General features: G+C 46.6%; 1 protein-coding gene and 1 long non-coding RNA gene across 3 annotated transcripts in view; both read right to left on the bottom strand.

Moving 5' to 3' along the window:
• SLC13A3 (solute carrier family 13 member 3) overlaps window positions 1-22,226 on the bottom strand; it is a 28,540-nt gene extending 6,314 nt beyond the window's left edge. The window contains exons 1-7 of one of the 2 annotated variants that reach the window (XM_077787016.1): window positions 22,070-22,226; window positions 11,085-11,350; window positions 10,591-10,754; window positions 6,041-6,107; window positions 5,127-5,312; window positions 4,118-4,243; window positions 1,057-1,152 (exon numbers count right to left, since the gene is read on the bottom strand). In XM_077787016.1, coding sequence (XP_077643142.1) covers window positions 1,057-1,152; window positions 4,118-4,243; window positions 5,127-5,312; window positions 6,041-6,107; window positions 10,591-10,754; window positions 11,085-11,320 — 875 coding nt within the window. In that variant the 5' untranslated portion in view covers window positions 11,321-11,350; window positions 22,070-22,226. Of the gene's footprint in view, window positions 1-1,056; window positions 1,153-4,117; window positions 4,244-5,126; window positions 5,313-6,040; window positions 6,108-10,590; window positions 10,755-11,084; window positions 11,351-20,290; window positions 20,450-22,069 lie in introns of those variants that run through there. The other variant, XM_021540917.3, reaches the window with a different exon arrangement.
• Window positions 12,946-19,643, bottom strand: LOC110476168 (uncharacterized). The gene is made up of 2 exons (XR_002466376.3): window positions 14,663-19,643; window positions 12,946-13,086 (listed from the first exon to the last, which is right to left on the bottom strand). It is a non-coding gene; the product is annotated as an uncharacterized LOC110476168 (long non-coding RNA).
• Window positions 22,227-24,551: the final 2,325 nt, after the last annotated feature.

The following is a 24,551-nucleotide window of genomic DNA, read 5'->3' as shown; positions in this document are numbered from 1 at the left end:
GCTTAATGGACTTTCCCACTCCTAGATCTCAAAGTGGGACTTTGATTCTTTCAGAGACATTTTGCAGGCTGCTCGATAATGTACTGAATGGAACAAATAAACCAATTTCTTTCATTTACAGCGCAGGCACAGAGAGCTGTCTTTGAAGAACCACTCCATGTTCCACACAACAGAAATAATTACAATGTCGATAGCAGGACATAAACACCACTGGATATTCACAGCATTGCCCTGAGTATGAAAATATTATTTTACAGATGGGGAAACACAGACCATTTAAGGATAAACCCTACAGTTTCAACAGTAGGGTTGGCTGCCCAGAATATCAGTGGATGGTTGAACATATGGAGGGTTGGATTTCTGGAGATACTCAGTTTTTCCTGCTTCCCTTTTTTTTTGGCATTTCTCAGAAGTCTAAAACTCATGTTTCTTTCTGCTGGTGCCTTACTCCAAAACATAATCTCCATCCACAGTTTGTACCAGCTTTTACTTTCCTCACTAGACTAGCATAGTTGAGGGAATTATTCAGAAAAAATAATTTGATCCATGGCATGGATCTGACTTCTTCCTGTATACTTTCTCCGGGCTTTAATATTTCTTTAAGTATATCCATAACCCATATGATTCATATCCATAATGTGATTCATCAGCCTTCCCAGCAAATGCCTCCTGCTTTGCAGGACAGGTTTGCACAAACCCTTGAAATCCAGTCTGTGTTGGTTAGCACTTAACACACACAGAACTGGGTTTGTTCCTGGAGTAGAAAAATCATAAATAGTATTTAATCAACCCAGCATTAATTCCCTCTGTAACAGGAATGTTGTTTCTTCAGAAGATTTGAGTGCAAGCTGCTATTTGCAATTATTCACACAATCAAAGGTGAGGGGGCTGGAGCATGCAGAAAGCCAAGTTCAGCAGGTTACAAACAGATAAGTAGAAATATAGGTATAATTTTCTTTTAAAGGCTCCATTCCCCACAGTCCTCCACTCTTATAACAGGATATTTCCAAACCCACGTAATTGCTGTCTCATTTCTATCCCAGCTTTACAACTCACTTTGTTGGGCCCAGTTTTTGATAGTCCTCCTTTATCACCTCCTTGGCTCGGGCTTCTGCATCCACTCTTATATTTGACTTTTTTGTTTTCCAGCCCCTGCCAAGAAACACAATTATATTTTTACATGCATTTTTACATGCCTTTGACCTAAGTGACACATAAGAAATAATGTATTTCCTATGCAGCACATGCAGGACTCAGTGTCCTTCTCCAGCACCTGCTCTTCAAGGTTCAAAGAGCTGCACATGTCTGGCAACTCATTTTGTGTTACCTTCAGATTATGAAGACTAACAATGAAAATCTCTGCTGAGATAAAGATAATAAAGCTTATATATATATATATATATCCTTTGTCTCTGCATTCATACAAGAGACCCTGCAGAGGTGAGGAAGTTTCCTCTCATTTATATTCTGAACTGTTTCCTCCAGCATGGGCTGTGATTGCCAAATGAAAGTCCCAACATTGCAGGATTTCCTTGTCTTCCTTCCAAGCAAGTTACCTACTTGGGCAGAATGACTAGGAATAGGGTGATACAGAAAATTAATCTGTCCCTTCATTTTTCAAGTCACTTGTAATTTCCTGGGTGATCCCAGGATGCTGCTGAGGATCAACAAAAAATGTGAGGAATTTCTAAGTGGCCAGGAATGTTAATGTGCTCCTGGCTAAGCCTCTTAGCCTGGCTGCACTGACTGCTCACAGTTTGCTCCTTTGTAGCATGTGCATACAAATGATATATTCATATCTTGCACTTCATCTCCCATCACATTCCATGACACTGAACCTGGTTGCTAACACTGCCTGTGACCTTGATTAAAACCGCAATCCCAAATTTCTGTATCAGATGCATCTGCCCATCCCCATGGTCCCTGCCCTTCCTTAATTCATTTATTGTTTCAAAGGGTGGCTGGATGTTCTGTAGAGATGAATGGTTGATCATTCAGAAGCTCCTGCATTCAAGTTCCTGGCTCTTTAATTTCTTGGGTTTTGGGAGGTGTTATTAACACCTCAGCCAGCCCATGCCTCATTCTTTTAATGCCTTTTGGATTCAGGAGAAGCCCACCTGCCCGTGCCGTGCTGCAGGCACCCAGGAGCTGCCCACAGAGAAATCCAGCCACCATCCCCAGGCAGCTGCAGCCCAAGCAGGGCTCCCGTGGAGCCTGGGCTGCACTTGAGCTTTGCAGTGTCTCACCACGGGGGAATTGCAGCATCCACGCCGGCCCAGCCATCCCAACAGAGTCAGCCTCGCGCTGGGGACGAGCCAGAGCAAACACGGAGCAAACACAGAGCAAACACGGAGCAAACACGGAGCAAACACGGAGCACCACGTCCCTGGGCACCCCAGCAGCTCTGCTTTGGGCTCTCCCTCACCTCAGGGCTGGGATGTGCCGTGCCCAGCCTGCGCCAGGACACGGGACCCAGGCTCAGCCCCGCACAAGCCCCGGCACATGGTGAGAGCAGCATGGGAGCCGGCCAAGTGTGAGAACCCCGGGTTTGGTTTGGGGTCTCGTGTGGTGGTAAAGTCTCTCCTCCAACCCGTGCTCCCAAAGAAAAACTCTGCAGTCTCTTGTTGTTCGGTCTCAAGACAATTTATTGCTAGTTATCTAACAGATTATGTTCTCGGGCTGTGGCTGTTTGATCAGCAGCCCGGGCAGAGACGCACACACTCCTGACACCCTGACTGTCTGGTGTCTTCTTCTCTCTCCCCGCCCAGGGCTGCTGCTATCTTTTATAAGATATATTACGTATAACATGTTTACAATTATTCCCTAATACCTACTACCTATATTACCAAGTGCTTTTCTACTCTAAACCAATCTGTGAGTGCCAACATCACCAAGCACATGGAGGTAAGGAAGAAGAAGGAGGAAGAACAGGAACAGCCCACTTTTCTCCATCTTAGAACTTCTGACCCCCATGTGCAAAGTAAAAACCCCCCTGTATAATACCAAAAAAAATTCCCCTCTACTTTGTAATTACTTTTACTATACTATCTAACCCTTTGTGACTGCTTGTTCCACCTTCAAAGTTGGTAATTTATTCCATGGCTCAAACTCAAAATCTCAGCTGTTTCCAGCTGCCTGCCAGGGTCTAGAATGCCTCTGACCAAGGCCTGGAACCTCTAAAAATGTCTGAGAGACATTCTGAGTTCCCACAGCCAAGCACCACACAGCAGCACGCAGAGCCCCCTGAGAAACCCCACCAGCAAGGCAAGGACAAGCCTTTGGCATTTTCTGGATTAAAACTTTCCCACTGATCTTTTTTTCCCTATGTCTGAGACAATGTAAATATTTGGACACCTGTTCTTTTCCCCCTCTCTCCACATTTGCATTTTAAAGTCAAAACAATTAAATACTTTTTCTAAATATCACGAATTCTGCATGGTCCCTGGAGGAAGCAAGACTCTGATTTTGTTACCATCCCTTGTGAGAGCATGGAGGGGGAAAAAGTTCTCCACATGAGCAGCAGAGCAGGGCTGCAATCGCTTTAGGCTGTGCACACTGAGGGGTTGCATGTGTCCAGCAAAGATTTACCGGAAAAACATGTTATTCTCAGTTACAGATTAACACCTTGTTGTAAAATTAAGCCCTGTTCTGAAGTAATCTGTTCCAAATCCAGGTTTTTTGCCCCAAGAAGGAATCCTGTCTCGTTCATGGGGAACTAAGATTTTATCACGGTCTTCAAACCTAGATCCTGCTTTTGCTTCTGTCATTAAAAATCCACCATTTACCCTCTATAGGCCAAGGTCAGGCAGTAAAACAACCTTTAAAAATTATATATGTAACTGAATGAATATAATGCATACTGTGGAGACATATTTCAATTGGATAAACTATATGTAATTATGAGATATCTTTAAAACCTTCCTATTCTATATCAGCTTTTTAAAAATAGATTACTTGTTATGGGATGGGCCTGCCAGAGTTAGTTCTAATTTTCCCCACTTTCCATAAGATGATCCTGAGTGATATCAGAAAAATTAGGATGAGAAGCATAACGAATATGCATTTTATAATGCTAATATAACCAGACTACATATATGTATAGTGAATATCAACATACCTCAGGTTAATTCCTCCATACAGGATAGAGATCCATAGCCATCCCATGAGAAGAAAAATCAGCATTAAAGGAAATGCAAACATAAACCAAGAACCAAAGTTCACCACATCACATTCTGGAAAATAACTAAGCAAACGGGAAAAATCAAGTTAATGCAAGATGAGAAAGCAACCCTTCCACCCATGGGTAAACAAGCATCTGAAATCAGCAGGGAAATATCCCACAAACCTGCCCCTGTGCATTTAAAAACTGTCCCTGTGCATGCCTCAGGAGTTATCTGGACATAAGGAAATGTGAGGAGCATCACGTAGGGACAACTCCCAGGGCACCCCCTGCCACCCCCATCTCACCCAGCCCAGCTGTGAAAGCCATGCAAGGAAAAATCTGGAAATCTCCCTCCAGCTGGACAATGTCATCAATGCAAAGATTCTCCTGAATGCCCAGGATCAAATCCTGCTGCAGAAACTGCTGGAGAGTCTGGACATGAACCTGGCAGGGATGCTGCAGTGCCCAGGACAGGCTGTATGTACTCCTTGTAGAGGTGAGCAAAAGTAAGAAATACCTGTGGGCACCTGGGCTGGCAGAAATCTCTGCTCCTGTGCACATAGGAGGAATATTTTATGACTAAGAAGTAGTGGGTTCATTATTTTTCTTTCTCCCATACAGCAGTAGCTACAACTGCTCACAAAGCACTGCACAGTCTGCTTGATCAAAACAGTTACCAGGTTAATTGTAGGCGTGGAGTCAAGTCCCATTAAATTCAATGGGATTAAAAGCATCAGTGAGGTGAAGCACACGTGCTCCAGTTTGGCTGCCTGCCTGGCTATGCTGGAAACCTGCTAACTAAATCTAAGGCTGGTGCACTCCCTGCTTTCATTTCCCAAAACATTCTGGAAGGGCATGAATTTTCCAAACCAGCACTCAGCACAGAAAGGAATTTTCTGCAGGGATGAAGAACATATCTCTGTCTTGCAGGATTTACAAGGATCCCCAGAACAGCCTCCCATACCTCTTCAGCTGTCCCAGAAGGATGAGGTTTGGTGCAGTTCCTGTTAGCGTTGCTGTCCCTCCAATGCTGGCTGCATATGGGATTGAGATGAGGAAACCTTTCCATATGTTTGTTTTGTATTCCTCCTCCTTCTTTAAGTCTGAGAGAGCATCACTGGAAAGCTCCTTCTCCTCTGCCAGATCTTTGCTTTAAAATAGTCCAAAAGAGAATCCGGTGAAAGCCCTGGTTTAAATACAGTGCAACTACTTCAGAGCCTTGACAGAAAGAAAATTCCCAGTTTTTAGAAATCCAAGCTCCCTGTGTGTTCAAGGACACCTTAGCAGCTCGGTGCTGCAGAGGGGTCTGCTTGGTGAAATGCCACATGGGATTGTCAGCCTTGCAGAGGACAGAGCACCCTCAGACCCATCCATAGGAGCTGAGGGTGCCTGTGCCTTGTCCAGACTCTCAGCAGCTTGTAACACTGAGCATAAAGTCCACAGGACTGCCAAAAGGAAAAAGAACTAAAATTTTATAGATTTGAGGGAAGAAACATCTGTTTCTGTATTCCTGAAAAGATACTTCCTCCCCATCCTTGTTATCAAAGCAGGACCATGGCCAGTGTGCAAATCCTGGGGGGTTTTACATCATCAGCTTCACACATTTGATGTTCCTGAGAAAACCAAGGCACAAATCTCCAGCAAGAGACACCTCTGACTATGATTTCAGAATGGCTGAAAAAAACTTCTGTAATGATTTGGACATGCAGAGGGATGCTGGACACACAGAGGAGGGTTTTTATCATCAGGCTGCTAGTGACCGGGATGTTCGGTATAATCAAAACATTGCAATGATTAAATTTCAAATTCCTACACTTGCTCTAGCTCAGGGGATAATTCTCTCTCAACTCTCTAATACAAACTTTATAGTTAACTTACTCCTCAGTACTTGCCAGAAACTGCATCTCAGTTGGTACAGTGTAAAGTTTATTCTGCTGTAAAGATGCTGAAAAAGAAAGATGATGACTTTAAAACAGTTCAAATCATCTAGAAAATTCTCCTTGAACCAAACAGAGGGACAGAGGAAACAACTACCATCTTAGAGGAGGGGCTGTGCGAATGAAGGGTGAGCTCACACCAAGGGGATGGGGTCAGGAGCTCACACCTGGCAGGGATGAAGGAGCCCACCTCCTCCTGCCACTGCTCCAGCCCCACCACAGCACCCAGCTTCTCCTCCAACACCCAGGCACTTGGTCCCTTTACAGCTTCTGACACAGGTTGGCCTTTGGATCTTCTAAAACAGCCCAGATTTCCAGGGTGTCCCTTACCAAGTCATAGGTTGGGAGTGGGTTTTCTTGGGGGAGGATTAACCTCAATCATTCTTAGGAAGGAGCACTGTTGGGCTTTGTTGTATCTGTAAGGCATTTTCCCCAAGGCACAGCAGGAGCACCTCCTGTCACTGAGCTTCATTCCCATGGGGTGAGAATTTTACACCCTGCAGACATCTAGTGCGGTCACCATAAGGCTGTAATTCCTTCTTTAAAGACAAGTGAGACACATTTGGGGATTAGGTTTTGTACCAGGTTCTCCAGAAGCCACCCTGACAGCAAGGACCACTCCAAGCCCGTCATCCTCTCCACAAATGCCAGACCCTGCAGGCTGAGCAGCCAGTCCCAGTAAACTGGGAGCTGCACACCACTTGACCACACCAACCCATGGGAGAACCCAGAAATCAAAAAACAGAAATGCAATACAATCACTCTCTGTTACCAGACCTGACATTAAGGCTCGTGGCATTTGTGGTCATGGCTTGACCTCCTGAAATTGGGAAATGTGCTACCAAACTTCATTTTCCATGTTCCTCACAGGACTGGAGCACTTGTGAGTTTTATCCACCTTCAGCCCAGGTGGCCCTTCCCCACCCCTGCTGGCTCTGCTGCCTTTCCTTGTCCTCTCTGCATGGTTTTGGGTCCAGAGGTTTGTGTGCCTGCACTTCCCTACGCTCTGCAGGCAGCTACATATAGAGCCCAATTCCTGGTACTGCCACCTAAGCAATCCCCAAATTTCCTTGCACCCCTTCTTAGCCCAAAACCCAATCCCATTCCACCCAATATGACCTAGAGATCAAAATCATGGAGAGAAGCCAGTGGTCAAAGTCTCTGGACTCACTCACGTGTGCACCAAAGACACTGTGCTCGTTCCAGCTCAGTGAACCAAGGATTTTTGCAGTGTCATGTTTTACACATGGCTAATTTACTGAATTGGAGTTAATTGGCTTGGATACACACACGCTGAGCTTTCATCCCAACCTTGCCACGATGAAGGGATGTAATTAGAAGGATGAACATTAACCCATGGTTGACTGCTGTCCCTCACTGGGTTTAGCCGAAAGGCTCTTACACTTCTGTCCCACTGAAGCCCAGTCCTGGCTCTGCAAAAACCTTTCATCATACTTCAACATTTTAAAATTTTTTCCCAGCTAAACTCAGATTACCAGCCAATCTGGGCAGGACCCTCTGTGAGTAATCTTTCAAGGAAGGATTGCAAAGGTAACCATGCAAAAGAAAGCCAGGCATACTGTAGAATTTTTCCTATGAAACTTGTAAAAAAGGAATTGAAAATTATTACAGGTCCATAAGCCAGAAAAGACCAAAGGTAACAAAAGTTTGGACCCAGCTGTGCACACCTCTCACAGAGCAATATGAGGATTCTGTGGCCATTTCACCAAAATACCTCGTATACCTTAGAGGCAGAAATGCTTTTCCTAGATAATTTTTGCTTTAATGACATTTTTACTGTTTCTAAAAGGTTGAGAAGACCTGAAAAGGACTATTTCCACCCACTGAGGGATGCAGGCAGCAGTGCTGTGGCCACACCCTGCCAGCACTGCCTGGGATTAGGCAGTCAAACCAGGCAGCACTGTCCAAAAATGCACATTTCCCACCTACCCCTTTAGAGACATAATTTCCAGGTCTGTGACTCAGTTACACCTCAAGCACTGAATGCAGTTTATCTTGAATTTGCAGAATAGTCTCTATGAAGGAAAAAAAGAATGGAAATATTTTCTTGTGATTTTTGCCTGGAGATATTTAAGGTGCTCAGAGAAACGAAATATTGCCAATGAGGGGTTAGTGGGCAGAAGCAGGAGAGAGGTCAGGCTCATGGGCACAGCAGCTTCCAGCTTGTCACACACCTATTGCTGGAGATGTCAGACAGAATTGCAGGGCTCACCTCCAAAAGTTCTAGAAGCTGAAAAATGTATTTTGGTGTTAAATTTATAACCCTGCTTCAATCCACCAGAACCAGCTGGGACTTCAGCCACCCAACTTCACTACCTGCTCTCCTGCATCAGAAGCCAAGTGTGTGAAAATGAACAAATTATTACACTCAGTTTTAGCTGTCAATGACAGAAGAACGTAAATATTAGCTGATCTATAACATAGTTGAGCATGGACATAAGTGATCAAAATCTTGAGATTCTCTCATCAGGAAAAAAGTGTCATCAGCTGATCAGAGATCATTTAATTTCATGCACCGTGTGTGTAAGCAAAGGCCTACCCAAAACTGGTTTCATACACTTGTGAGATATTTTGCTGTGAGTCAAATGCTTTGAAATGTCACATATTCCTTATTATATTTTAAATTGTTATTTTTAAGCACCCAAATATTTTTTAGCTTCATGAACTCTACCACAGTTTTATGAAACAAAGTCAATTGGCAAACTGATCTTATCACATGCCATTGTACAAATTTTCTTCCACATACATCTACCTTCAAAAATGAATCTGTCTTTTTTGGAGTACAGGTCACAATTCAGATAGATTATAAACATTTAATAAACTATGAAATGAATATACCTTTTTCTCATCTGCACATCTCCACTCCTAAGTGTAACATCAGATTCATCACTTTTGACTGAATTCAGGTTTAGGGCTTCCTTCATGGAACTCTGCTTTGCTCATCCATTCAGAAAGATTACAGAAAAGGATGAGTCTACCTTGGGACACTGAAGTTCAAATAAAAAGTCTACATAAAAATGCAGATTTTGATGTACAACATGTACATTTTATAGGTGATTCCTCCTTCAATTTTATCATAAAGAACTTTTAAAAGCCTTTATCTCAAAAATACCCAAAAGACCACACAAAAAACCCCAAACACAACCACACCATCACATGATATTTGCAAAGCATCACTTTATTCATTCTTCTACCTGTGTGCCCCTCCCTTGCCTTTTCTGGTTTCTCTTACCACTGCAAGTGGGAGTCAAGGATGTTAATTCTGTGCTTAACAGTGTCTAGGACAAGGTGGGAAATCTTCCTTTTATGTGCTCCCAAGCTCTACTGTATTTACAGCCACAACTGCACAGTCAGTTTCAGAGGCTGGGGACAAAAAGGTTAAAAGCAGACTGACAAAACACAGAACAGGAAATTACAGCAAGGAAATCAGTGGGGTTGATTTTAACAGATGTGAATAGTCAAAACTTCATAAAGCAAACATGATAAAGCAACCTGGAGTGCAAATATCTCACAATTGCTAAACATCAATGATGAATGATTAACTATATCTTTATTAGATGTGCACATGTGTGAGCCTTCTTCTGGGGACTCCTTTATCTTCCTCAGGACTCAGCAGGAACTAAGAAGCTATTGCTTTTAAATCACAGAGGCAGATGAATTACTAATTAGTGCAAGAAGAAGCAGCAGAAGAAGAAGCAGCTGTGACTATTGCTCCAGATATCAGCAATAGCTGCAAAGGGGATGTCAGGATGTCATTTCTGGATTGCTGTTTCTCATCACTGTCTGCCAGAAGCCCAAAGTTTTGGTAAATGGCTTATGAAGAGAAGGCTGGAGGAAGGCCTTACCTGGCCACATACCCCTGACCTATCCTCAGCTTGCTCAGGAGCAACACCAAACAGCAGCATCGAGATGGAAAAAATCACAAAGCACTTTATAGACAGATATTTAACCTGCTAGCCTTCCCTTGAGTCCTTGCTTTCTCCTCCAGCTCAGGCTCCAGTTCCATGGAACAAACAGGAAAACAAGAACACGTGCCCCCAGTGCACGACAGCTCTGTGTGCCACAGGGAGGGACCCAACTCATCACCTGCCCTATCTACAGCCCTCCCTGGCTCCAGCTATCCCCACAGCATCCCTACAAATCCCCCCACCACCATGCCACAGAGCTGGACTTCAACAGCAGCAGGTTTATGGAGTAGGCTGGCTGGGCATCACCTCTTTTTGGTTTTCCAGGCCACTCACAAGCATTGCCTCCTGTATGACATGAGAAAAGGGTAGCATAAAAGGGAATTTTCTGCCAATATTCTTCCACCATGGGAATAAAGTGTGCAATAAAGTGGGACCAGCCCTGAGACCAAGCTGAAAGCTAATGAACATGGTATTTGTGCCAGTGAAGTAAAAAAAATGGGGCAGATTTCAGAGCAGCAGGGCAGACCTCAGCTGGCTTATACTACTGCCCTGTCTCAATTACCTTGGTTTTCTTCATTTTCCCTGTTCATATCCTTAGATGTGTCTTTGTCCCCAAAGAGGCTTTTTAAAATTGCATTTGCAATTGGAAGCATCATAGCAGTGGAGGCAGTATTACTTAACCACATGGACAGGAAAGACGTTGTCAACATCATCCCTAAGATTAGTCTGAAAGAGAGAAAAAAGGAAAAGCTGAATTTCTTCCATTTGGCAAGGTCTCTGACACATTAGGAGGAAAAGCTCATGTGCAGAGATAACAAAACCAATACCAAAAAGGATTTCTATGACTCTCCTGGAACTGGATGGAGCACAAGTATGGGGCTGAACCAAACGATTCTCCCTGTGCTGCACTGGCCCAGGGGCAAACAGCTGAACAAACACAATAAGCTGGAGAAAAGGAGGAGTGGACAGCCCCCACTAAAGCAGCAGCTCAGCAGAGCCTCTTCCCAAGCCCTGCAGCTCACATCCCCAAGGAGAACCCCCTGCTCCCATAGTCACCTGGCCGGCTGGACTCCCACCAACATCAGCACCCGGAGAGCAATCCTGCGGTGTAAATTCCACTCCTCAATGGCCGAGGCCATGATTAAACCACTGAGGAACAGGAAATTGGTGTCTAAAAAGTATTGTGGGCAAACTTTGTTAGATGGGAGGATCCCCAGGAAGGGAAAGAGGACGATGGGCAGCAGAGCTGTCACAGCCAAGGGCAGGGCCTCGGTGCACCAGTACAGGGCCATCAGCAGGATCACATAGAGACATCTTCCTTCCTGCAAAAAGAGGAGAGGAAAAGTGAGATGTGGCATTATAGAGACATCTTGTCACTTGGAGACACTTAAAGAAGGAAAATGCTCCAGTTACTCCCTTAAGGATATAGTACTTCTCCCAAATAATTTCCATCAAGTACAACATCTTCCCCCCTACATTGTGTATGGGGTTCAGGACTGATATGAGACCACAGCAAAACCAAAATCCTCCTTGATTTGATGATCTTCTCACGTGCTTGCAGGCATCAACCAAGGAATCTTTGGAGACCAGGAGCTGTCCCACAACAACTGCTGCTAACATGCTCAGGTGTCTGGCCCATTTGATGTTTGTGCTTTCCCTCCAATTTCCACAGACCACGCTCTGCACAGCTATGCAAAAACAGCCTTGGGAGATGCACGCTCCCCACATTTGCAATAGGCAGCACTCAGAAAGGTTTCTTTTCTTGGATCAGAGTCTCCCAAGAGATTTATGAGAACCCATTCCATGGCAACTGATCCCAGCCCCTACGGAAATCAGTAAATCAAGGACCCGGTGTCACAGCACTTCCGCATCGCCCGGCATCACCCCGGCCTTGGCCAAGGCTGGCAGAAACCCAGTGCCATCCCTCCACCCAGGAGGCACAAACCAGACCAAAGCCATTTGTCACAACAGCCAGGGCCAGGACAATGAGCAGTGGAAGGAAGTCAGGAGAGCAGCCCCGAGCCCGGGATGGGGGAGCCCAGCGCAGAGCTGGGCCCGGGCACGGCAGGGCTGAACAGGGACATTGTCAGCAAGCACAGGCAGGGTGCCCACAGCACTATAAATAACTGCTGAGAATCACTTGGAAGCCACAGAACTATTTATTTTATCACTTTTCCAGCTTGTTGAGCAGGTTGAATTGCTACTCAAAGGCACTGTGTCCCTCTGCTAGGACCTTCCTCCCCTGGATTGAGTCTGGGCTTCTGAGGGGGAGATGATGGCTCTGCTCCCTGCCAGGGCTGGGAACAGCAAGGGCTGGGGAGATCCATTTTGGGATAATGTGGTCTCAGCCCATCATTTGAGGGTTCAACCAGGCATCAAAGCAGGTACATCACAGCCACCACCTGCCTGTTCACCTATGAACAATTTGCTGGAGGCCTGGGCTGAAAGAGGTCAAAACCAACATGGATTTATGTTTACTACATCTGCAAGTCAAGGTTTGAAAGGTGGACAAAATGATAGAATTTCTGATTTTCTTTTATTCACAAGGGGTCCTGCTAGCAAGGCCCCAGCACTTCAGTGTTCGTGGAAACATGAGCACAGCAGAAGTGAGTGTGACTTATTTTTCATACATTAATTGTAGCGGGGTCAATGCCTCGCATGAAGTGCCCAAGACCTGGATTTAAAGATCACTTTCAGACCTAATTTTAGGTGCCAGTAAAATGACATATGAGAGTGTATGAAGCAAAACCCTCAGGCTCAGCTCAGCCCTGGCACCTGGCAGCTCTCCTGGGCTCCCCGTGCTTCATTTCCCCCAAACCAGCAGGACCAGAGCAGCAAACCTGGCAGTGTGAAACTTTACAAAAATAAAGAATCATGTTTTGAAGTGTTTGCCACTAGATTAGTAATTTAATTCCTGTGCCAACTGATAATTCCTCTTTATTGTGGTTCTTTTTATACACCAAACAAATAGCTTTGTTCTCATTAAGTTCTTTTCCATTTGATTTCCAAAGCCATATGGATAATTTTTTCTCCCACTGGCAAAATATTCTTCAGTTTCCTGCAAGGAAAGTTGCAGCAATGTCAACTTCAAATTAAAGACACTTTAGCTCTTACAGGAGTAGAGCAACTGAAAACATTTAACAATGATACAAGAGCATATCAGTGAAGGCTTTTATTGACTTTACAAAATAGATGATGTACAATTTAGAAAACTAATTATAAATAATGGATATTTATTCTCCAGTGTATGGAAAATGTTTTGGAAAACACTGCAATGAGACACAGCATCAATTTAATAACTCCTCTTCACTGCAAGATCAAAAGCCAAGGGGTAAAAATGAAACAAGGCAGAAAGAACTGATATGGGAAAGGCTTCCCTGAATTTTTGAAACCTACATGGATCAACAGGAAATCACTTGAAAGCAGTAGTGATGTTTATCCAATTTATTCCACCTTAAAAGAGGACAAATTGCAGCTATATTGAAAAGGTTTTTGAGATAGGACCACCATTGAACAAAAAAGGAACAAGACCAATCCACAATAACTTCAATTTCAACCTAGCATTCCCCAGAATGAAAAAAAAATCATCAATAAAATGGAACCAAACTCTATATGAAATGGAAAGCTTTTTGATTTCAAGATATTTTGCAAATGTTAATTAATTGATGTCCCCAGTGTTTGGTATGTTTGGTTAGTACACAAACAATAAATGCTAACAAATGTCAGGAGAATGGTCCTTTAGGGATTTGGCCAAGGGTGCCCCTGGACAGGATGAGCTGAGCTCGCTGCTCTGTGTGGCACCATCACCTCCACATGATTTTTATCCTTCCATCCCTTGGCTGCATCCTTGTCAAGGCTCCTTCTACTTCTTGTATCTCCCTGCAGCTTTGTATTTATATTTTCAACAGAATTCTACCAAAGTTCATGGTGGCACATATGAACTTTAAAATGGATCTTGTGATCAGGTTAATTTTATAGCTATTTAATGATTTCCAGGAAAGCACTTGTGGCTCTGGACTGCAGCATCTCTTCTTCCTGTTGCTCAAGAGCCTTGGGATCGACCTCTGCCCCTCCAGACAGAGATCCTGTCTTTGCTACACTCAAAGCACTGGGGATTTTCCACCCTGGGGCACCTGCTGAGCTGTGGCAGAGGAAGCCAAGCCACAAGGTTGTCTCCCGTGGGCAGGAGACCTGGCGGTGTCTGGGAAGGGCAGATGAGGTGCCCCAGGGAAAGGAGGCTCTGGCAGGGAATGTGGGTCAGGTAAGGAGAGCTGGCTCCCCAGGCACAGCACTGAGACACAGGCACAGCCACCAGTGCCCACTGCCAGCCTGAAAGGGACACCAGGACCCTCAGCTGGACCTTGTTCCCCATCAGACCCAGCACCCACAGCTTCCCCACCCAGCAGACTCAGCGCTCAAAGCAGCTCTACTTTGGCATTGCCAAAATTTGGGTTTTCTCCATCAACCCCTGAATGCTGCATGGTCATCACAGCCCCATCAGCCCACACAGGCTCCCCCACCACCCTATAACCTGGTAAAAGAGTGGCAGACAGGACCTAGATACCGATACCAAGAAAGATTTTGGCTGAATTGGAGCCCTTCTGTCCCTCTGCTATCACAAAGAAACATCCTACCTGTGATGTACAGAACTACCTGGAGCAGGAAGGTGCTGAGTGCTCCCATGTCACAGCTGTAACTGTGCTACCAGCCCTACTGCCTGTTCTCCAGCAGGATGGATCTGTGAATCTGATTTCTACTAACCCAGCTCCTCAAGCATTATGTAATCTGGACTCAACCCAAGCCCTGTTTAGCAGCCTCCCTGCCAGTGGAGTCATTTTGCTCCCACTGGCTATTTGCAGAGTGGCTAGAAAGGGGCCATTAACACAGGGCTACAAAGCTGCAAGAGCTTCAGGGCATCTATTTTCCTCTGCTAAAATGACATAAAGCTTATTAAACACTTATAGTTAAACTTCTTGAGGTATTTTGTAGTTGGCAAAAATAATCTGTTTTAAAATGAGACAGCTAAAGCTCAGATGAAGTTGGCAAATTGAGTGTGTTGGCAAAAAGTCACCAACTCAACAAAGAGCAGCCTGGTAGATTCTTCACTGCTTGTCAACTTTCACTCATCCCATACACACAAATACCACATTAACCACCTTGGCTGTGGGTAGCCAGTCACGTAGCTGTGTTGAGCTAATTACATATTATGATCTCCCACCTTTATTTTTTTTAATACTTCGCAAGGGAGGTTACAGATCAGCCTGGCTGACCTGATGCTGTGGTCAGCATCCCTGGTGACCTCCATCTGTACTGAGGCTTGTAGAAATACACCCACTTAATTGGTACAGAACAAATTCTTCAGGCAGCTCTTGCAAAATTATTGTATAGAAGTTGTCAGTATGTGTAGATTTTAAAGTAAACAGGGTTAGATGTATGAAATGTTAAATTTCTGTTTAGTTATTATCACAGTAAAGATATTTATTATCAGTCAATTTCTTTCTGTAGGATTGCGCTATCAGAACTTGGCTCAGTATAGAACAAAAATGCTTCACTGAATGTGGCTTTTTCTTCAGTGTCCATCTGGCAACAGATTACAACATTTGTGTTCGTCACCCTCAACTCCCTGCCCAGGAATTTCTTCCTCATCTCTTTTCATAGGACCACAGAAACAAGTGGTTTGGAAAAGACCTTTACAATAATAGAGTCCATCATTGGAGACACAGACAGGAATCAGGCAGACATGTTTTATATGCAGTCATAGTTTCCAATTATATTAACTCTTGTCAATAAAGACTTCCCTCTCCCAAAACCCAAGAATTGCTGCTTTCACATCCTCCCAGTGCCAGCTTGCTCTTTGGCAGGCTGGCCCTCTCTGCACTGAAGCTCACAGAGGATGTGGTAAAATGTAGTCGCTGCACTTTCAGCTATCCCACTCTTTCCCCACTGAAGTTCTTTCTCTCATCTTTTACTGACCATTGCTTCCCTGACCTTCCCAAATCACCACTGACAAACACTGCAGAGATGGACTTTGTGTGTGAAATGTAAAACCAGGCTACAATCACTTACTTCTCCTGCCAGGCTGCTCTCTTAGGTTCTCCCTGCCTGTCCATGCTCCTGCTGTGCTCTCCAGCCAGGATCCAGCTCCCCTCCAGCATGCAGGACAACCCACTCCCATCCCCTTTGTCTACATTTGCATCACCCCTCTGCCCACAAAGAGCCCTTCATGCTCTTTGCTTTCCAGTGCAAGCAGTGCAATTTTTCCTCTGGAAGATCTTAAAGTCTCCTTGTTCTAACCAGGAGGACCCATCACATCCAAGTTAATTTTAAATTGCTCCATGGCCACCGAGGAAGTCAAGTCTGTTTTCTGAAGGCACTGGGCCCTATTTGCCTGCTCAGAGCTCCTTTTAGCAGACTTGGCTGCCTCAGCTGTTACCAGGCCAAGAGGCTGTAGACATTGAGTCCATTAGAAGCTGTTGGAACAAGCTCTTTGCACAGCTCATTAAAAGTGCCCCCATGGCCCTTCCAGCAGAACAGTTCCTCCAGCCCCACCTGCCCTGCCCCAGCTCTTTGCAATCATTCACAGCCCTCTGAGCAGGGGGATTGCAGGCACTTCCACTCACAGGACAAATATTCAGCCATTTCAGCAGCAGCCAGAGCGAGAGGTGACACAGAGACCCTTGTGCAGAGAGCTGGCTCCTGGGAAGTGGCTCCACACAGGGCATTTCCTTCTGCTGCCTGATGTGATGGACACAAACCACTGTTCCGGACACAGCCTGGGGAGCACAGCCTGAGGTCTCAGCAAACACACCCACAAAGCAGAAATTTCATTTATCTATTAAGCAGAAAGGAGGCTGTAGACAAAACCATTTACACCAGTCTCCCTCTACACAACCACCATCTACAGAGGCCATCAATAAAAAACAAGGGCAGTTAACATAGCAGCAGTGCCAGCCCTGTCACCATCCCTCTGTGAAGGCACTCACACAGGGAATCCAGAGAAAAACCACTGCAGAGTGACAGCTGGTAAGAGCTCTAATCACAGCTTGAAGATGTGGATGCTGGAGTCCATCACCAGTAAGCAAGAGCAGACCTGATGGATGATTTTTCTTTTTTGTGTTTCCAGGGGGATGTTACTTAATTGTAGGTTTCCCTGGAAAACACACTGCACCCACAGCACAGGATATCACTCGGAAAGGACACACTAATCCAAGGAACCACAGCCTGTTGTGTTCTCTTCAGCTTTAAGTCATGAGTTCTTGGTCTCCAGATCCAAGTGAAATGCTGCCCTTGAAATCAAAGCTGAGGTGGCTTCTTATGGTGGAAATCCCTCAGGAGATTAAAAATTCTGAGTGCGAGAACAGATTTTTAACTTTGACAGAGCAGGAAATCACTGCAGAGGTGCCTGTAAGATACATTCTCACAAGGGAAGGCTCATCCTGAGACCAGCAGAGGCTGGTCCTCAATGCTTCTTCTCTCCTACCAGTTTCTGTTGCACCATGCCAGGCAGCATTCTGACCATCCCAGCAGGAGCACAGGGTTCTCCAGCTTGTCCAACACCCCCATGTTTCAGATGTGCAAGCACCCGGCAGCATCACGGCTGTTACAGTGACTGCACATCACGCAGGAGTTCCTCCTGCCCCAGCCTGCTGTCCCTGGATGCCCTGCCTGGGACAGGCTCCCAGGAACTCCAGCAGCAGCCCAGTCAGTTGAGTTCTTGCTGAGCACCTGCAGCAGCTCTCACGACCCAGGAGAGCCGAGGCTGGGCTGGAGTCCCGTGGCAGGGCAGACCACTGACCTCGGTGCAGCCATCACATGCCAGGACAACTTCCACACTCTGCCACCCCTGATCCCCTGCCTGCTGACCCCTCGCCTGTTCCTCCCCCCTGCTGTTTTCACAGTGTGGTTAAAAGCATAACCTGCTCCTTCTTCTCCCACAGCCCCTCGCACCTTGGGCTGCAGACAGGGGGTCAGGCAAGCTCCAGACGTCAGAACTTAATCCCCTGTTGATGCAACAGCAAGTTTCTTTTCTTGTTGAACAAGTGAGAGAGTTTAGTGTTGAAACCCTGGATGAATCATTGACCCCTGAGCATGAACAGATACAACTGTGTACAGGAGTTAGCAGCTACAGGTTCCCCCCTGTGCCAAACCTTGGGAGAACTTGGGGAAGGTTCAAGCAGTTTGGACTTGCTTGAAATGCTCACTTATGTGAGCATCCAGGTTTTGACAGGTACCGGCCAGTGCCACTGCTACCACCTGAGATGCTTTAAAGCCCATGGAGGATGAAGAACAGACCCCAAGGAGAGCAGCAGAGCAGCCAGCTCTGCCAGGGTCTCCTTCCATTACCACAGCTGTATCCCTGCTTCGCTGCCCGCTCAACTGCAAACATTTCCATTTTCCCAATACCATTTTTTCTTCAATAAAGCAGCATTGATCAGACCACCCTGTTCATGAGGTCGTCCATGGACTGCACCCTGGAGTGGACTACGAGCTCACTGGAGGAGCTGAGCGGGACTGAGCAGCACCGTTACACCACAGAGAGATTTTTTAGTTCTGTACACATACAGAAACCTCTTTCCTGAACATCCAAATCCTTGTACAGCCTGTGTGACACTACACATTTCTACCAGCACACAGAGCACCTAGATCAAGGCCCTTCCTACAGCGCTGGGCTCATCTGTGATTTGGTCTCACAATTAACCCTGCGCAGACCAGACATGAACTTGCACTTGGCATACAGTGCATCTCCTCCCTCTCTAATCCTATCTCACAATTTTAGCAAGTGCCAAAGTCAAACAAGATACTATTAAAGACACTTGAAGTCATTTGTTCAGCTATTGAAAATTAATGTAGAAATGTAACTATTCAGTTATGAATCCGCAAGGGAATTTAGTACCTGTTGTGCAATGTATTTTCTGCTCCTTGAGGCAGACATTCAACAATCCTAGTCATAACTCAGCCAATAATATAAAACAAAACAAAACAAAAAAAACCCCACAAGTGACATTAAATCCAAATAAATGTCTCTTTTAATATATGGTGTCCCTAAATAAAGCAATGGTCAATCTATATTATTTTTTAATTTAAGAGGTGTGTTTTATATCTCAAAGGAGAAGGTTTCACCTGACAAGCACTGAACAGGCAGAACTAAGTGCCAACTTTGTGTCCTTACAGCACCTAAACTATTCTATACTTACTACATACTGATCATTACTTATTTTCTGATGTAAAAAAAAGTCATTATCAAATGGATCTGAGTCAGAACCTGAGGGTGTAATCCTGCTCACACTGAAGTCAACGGTGCAAAATTCCACAGTGTCTTCACCGCCCCGTGGACTTCCACCCAAGGCTCAGAGGTTCCTGGTGCACAAGAGCTGTGCAAAAAAATCCTCCAGCCCCCAAAGTCTTGCCGCGGATTGCTTTATGTGCAGCTCACCACATGCTAAAGCACAAACCTTAAGAGGAGACTGGTTTCCACATTTACAAAGCACCACTTATCTTACTCGCAAAGCCTTTTCAGAATGGGCACCGCAGGTCCCGCTGAGAGCCGCACCGCGGTGCGGCGGCACTCGGGGACCCCCGGCACCCCCAGCCCTGCAGCACAAACAGCAGCGCAGCTCCGCGGGTCCCTGTCCCACCACTCCCATCGCTAAGGGCACGGGCCAGCCGTGCCAGGCAGACCCTCAGCACCGGCACTTACCTTCTACCCCAGCTCTGCAAAGCCCTGCCCTGGGTGGTGCTGGTCTTGCCTCAGCGTCCCCAGATGCCATTTGGGCGCTACTAATTAAAAACTATACGGCACTTGGGTATCAGCAAGAAGCACTGATCATTGCCACTGAGCTTGAGCTGATACGATCCTCCCACCTCCCAATGTCTATATAAGAAACACTAAAGATAATTCCCGTTATCTATCCCTTCTTCCCCCTATAAACCCGACATGGCCGCAGGACGCCCGCTCCATCCGCACTTTATATTGTTGCAAAAGTGTGGCGAGCTGTGCAGCTCTGCTGCGTGGTCAAACGCTGGCAGGCAGCGGGGTGACCCTCTCGAGAGCCGAGGGCGGCTGCTGCTGAGGCGAGCGGCGGCGCGGAGCGCCCCGGCTGCGCGGCCGGCCCGCGTCCCGCAGCTCCAGGGTGGAACTCCGCTCCACGCACCCGGAGCTCCCGGCGCAGCGTCCCCGCTCCGTGCCCCGCTCCGTGCCCCGCTCCGTGCCCCCGGCCCTCGTCCCGCAGCGGGGGTGCCCCCCCGGGGTCCCTCGGCGGTACCTTGGCGGGGAGGCTGAGCAGGACGGGCACCAGCGCCAGCGGCGCGCACAGCAGCACCACGAACCTCCGCACGCTCCACGCCTTCTTCACCAGCGCCCCCAGCGCCGCCATCCCGCGCCCATCGCCGCATCCACCGCCGCGCTCCCGCTTTATCCCCCGGGAACGGCCCTCCCGGTAGGCGGGACCCCCGGAACCCCCCCGGGAACCCCCCGCCCTTCGCCGCCCCGCCGCGCCCACCGGGAGGGGCCCCGCACCGCCCCACGGCACTGCGCCCCGCTATACCGCCTCTCACCCCCAAACCCGCCCTTTAGACGGCCCCTGTATCCCCCTCCTTTCTCCCATCTCACCATTTCCCACCCTTTCTTCTTTTCCTTTTTTTTTTCCCCCTTGTTAAAAATAAGCAGACACAACCAAACAAAAGGTCAGCGGTGCAGAGCGGGATAGAGCCATGGGAAATAGCAGAAAAGCAAGAGGAAAAGTCTTGGCTCACACAAGTGTGAGCCCCAGCAAGCAAGCGACGAGCCTTGACTCTACCCTGGGTGTTCTATCGGGCTGGACCTTAGGGATGCTTCATGAGTCACAAAGAAAACACAGAAGCTGCCCAATTTGAACACCGAGGGTGGATTTTCTTGCCAGCTCTGCCCTGTATCGGGGCCATCAGAAAGAAGATGGGGGAGTATGTGGGGCAGGACAGGATCCCCTCTCCTGACCGCAGTGAATCTCAGCAAGTGCTGCGGAGGCTGCCGGTCTCGTCTGAGCACAGTGAGAGGCTAACAGCCCAGGAAACCGAGCTGCTCTACTATCAAGATGAGCAAGAGATCAAAGCCAAGGTAGCTGCTTTTTGCACCGCCTGGGTTCTTGCAATTGAAGGCCAAACAAAGCTGAGTGTGGGGAGAAAAATGGGAAAGCAAAGTAACACCCTTAGTACTTCACGAGCATCCTCTGAGTGCCATGTATTGACAGATGTATAAAACTCACATTCAGCAGAGAAACCTCTCCATTTCACAATTAATCAGATATCTGGAGAGTTACTTCCCTTTGATACCATTTCCTAGATCAAAGAAGTTGGAGTCAAATGCATTGGATTAAAAAGCAGATGTGAGAAAGCCTCATCCCCCTTATACAAACCATTAATCACTAGCACACAGGGAACAAGAAATTAGAATGTGGAGGAACAACCAGCAATAGAGACAGGACTGTGTCCCCATCTGGAGGATGCTGCTCCTGGTCTGGATCCACCTCCTCCGTTCCCCTCCCTCTTCTTAACAGCATCTATGTAATTTTGCACAAATAGTAACAAATCGGTTAATGCCCACAGCCATCCCGGGCCGAGGCTAAAGGGTGGCGACATCACCACTGCGGCTCTTTTCAAACAGCAGAACGGACACAAAAGCTTTTGCCGGGCACTGCCGGGGGCCGCTGGCAACGCGAGGATCCGGCATCCGCCTGGCGCCCGGCCCCGCGGCTGCCCAGCCCCGCTGGCAGCAGCACCTTCTCTCGGGGCCCAGGAGAGAGCACAGAGCTGGCCGAGAGAAATCCCTGAGGATTTTTATCTTGCTGTCCTTTAACTGCTCAGCAACCTGAATACAAAATCACCATGGCCAAAGGAAATGATTAGGAGGTTGCTGTGCTGCCTCGATGCTACAGCGGGCTGTGGGAGCAGAAGCTGCTTCATCACTCGGGTAGTGGTGCATGATGGAGAGGATGGACAGAGGGATGACTGAAAGCAAAATTCACGCCAGTAAAACTATGCAACTGCTTAAAACAGGTTCAGCTTACCCAAAATACCCATCAGCCAGAGACTGGGACCCCGTGTTTCAGTTCCACATGCCGGACCAAAGGAGCTCTACAAAACTTCTCTCAAAATCAACCTTGAAAGTTAAAAAAAGCTTCAAAACAATAACAACGGGCACAGTTTGTTCTTTCTCTTACAAGGATACACATTTCTGGCAGTGTGCAGAGTGAGGGGACGGGCAGCACGATCCCCTGCAAGTCGTGGCTCACGCTGGGACAGCCCCTTCCCCAACCCCAGCCGGCCCCTGTCAGCTCAGCAGGGCAGATGCTGGCTCAGCCTTCAGAGCTTCCCAGCAGGGGCTACATGCTGGTTCTCCCGGCCTTCGGCTGGGAATTAACGTTTACTTAGTTTGGTTTTTTGTAAACTCCATCTTTATCACCCTCATTTCCAGTGCCAACAGCAGCTGCAGCTGCCCTGCCTGTGCCTTCCTTGCCATCACTGGGGTCAGACCACTCCCAGGCTATTACTTAAAGTAAGTTTATTTTATTGCCAAGAGAAAGGTGCTGTGAAGTGCCCAAAGGGACCTCTGTGGGACACAGCTTGTGCTTGGGCTACGGAGGGGCTTTATTTATCTGTAGTGACCCTGGGTTACAAATGAGCTTTTATGCTTTTATTGCACTAACTTGGTTTTCTATCAGCAGTGATGAGAGAAGAGGCTTGCAAACGGTTGTCAGTGTTCTGCATCTTGCAAAACTGGAAAATATCGATTTCCTGGAGACATCAAGGCCTAGACTATAAAAAAGTTCTCTGAAAAAAGCTACAACATATATCTTGTATGCATAGTTTTTACACATACACAGAGTAACTGCTATCACAGAGCAGCCATTGTCCAGAAATGGCAACAGCATTCCCAGATTATTCAACATTGTCTCCATCCCTGTTCCTTACTTGTACGGGTTTTTTTTTTTTTTTTTTTTGATGTTTCTTTTTCCTCTTAGTGCTCTTCTAGGTCTCCAACTCCTATTTATCTCGAAAAATGCCCTTTAGTTCAGTTCTGCCCTCATGGCATCAGTGGGCAAAACAGAACTTGGTCTTATTGCCAAGCTAAAGTCAGGCTGGTTGCCAAGAGCTCCCCACTCCCACCACAGAAACCACTGATGATGTCAGATATCAAAATAAACAGAAAAGGCAACTCCATCAGTAATCAGCAAGTCCCTCAGAAGTACTATACTGCACTTTCTGCTGATAAAATTCCTCTATTTCCATTTCATTTGTCTTTCCATCTTTCCTTTCATTCCTCTTTCCACATCTTATCTGCACCTCCTTGTATTCATGGTATTTTAGAGTGACATCCAGGTGTAGAGCCAGGTCAAGCAGGTGCTGGGAAGCCTCTGGAAATGAAGCAGGCCTGGAGTTGATGCCCTGAGACAACAATTCACTTTGAAAAGCAAAAAGATTCAAGCAGTAGAAAGATCCAGAGTGATCAACTGTACACCCAGCACACAGCTGTAAATACATTCTGCTCAAAGGTTTTCCCTGAACATTTAGATTTTCCTGGTGCTAGTGTGGTGGCAGAGAGACCCCCAGTGGCTTCATGCACCACCAGCCACCACTTGTCACATCCCACAACCTCAGGGTCCCCCCAACAGGCAAGCAAGGAGGTTTTGGAGAAGCTGAAGGATGACACAGCCTTTGGGAGAACAGCCCCTCTGGGTAGGACAGGGCAGGACATCACCACTTCCACCATTGTGGGTTGCAAGGACTTTTTACAAAGTTAGGCCATACTCTGGAAGAATATTGGTGGCTCAAAACTGGATTTGCAGCAGATAAACTATTCAGGCAAAAAAAAAAAAACCCAAAAAAACAACATAGGAGTCCTATTTACCTTACAAAAATGGACATGCACTAGACATAAAGCCTGAGCATTAATAATGCTGTAAGATAATGGCAAATTATTTTAATAACAACAACAATAGTAATTCAAATGCACAGAGATGCACAGAAAGCTAACACAGCAGCATGTCAAGCTGTTCCCAGCCAACAAAAACTGGAACCTCCACCTGCCCTGTGAACCAGTGGTTTTCATCCAAGGAGGTGCTGCTGCAGACACAAGTCATGCCAGAATCCTAGAGTAAGTTGGAAGGGACCCCCAGGGATCATTGAGTCCAGCTCCTGATGGACTAATTCAGCTGAGGCTGCAAGAACGTGTGGGGTGGACACGTTGCATGTCCAGAGTGTCCTTTTTGTTGGACATGAACCTGCTGAGATTTTTCCACCTTCAAACAGCAACAGTTCAGCATTCTCTACAGCAATCCATCTGACACACCAGGCGGATCAAGAGGAAATATCAACAAGCCCTAAAACAGATGTGCAGAGAGTAACACTTATATAACAAGGAGGGGTTTATCATGCGGTGAAAAAGCAAAACATTTTGCTTTTCATCAGCAGTAATGTCCTGCTTTGTTTTGAGGCTCCATCCCAGAGCTGATTTCGGCAGAGTTCAGGAGTCCCTGCTCGAAGGCCAGT

The sequence above is a fragment of the Lonchura striata genome, chromosome 17 (genome assembly GCF_046129695.1).
Source record: "Lonchura striata isolate bLonStr1 chromosome 17, bLonStr1.mat, whole genome shotgun sequence".
Classification (NCBI taxonomy): Eukaryota; Metazoa; Chordata; class Aves; order Passeriformes; family Estrildidae; genus Lonchura; species Lonchura striata.
Note: the sequence above shows the minus strand (reverse complement) of the source record. Positions and strands in the feature narration are given on the sequence as shown.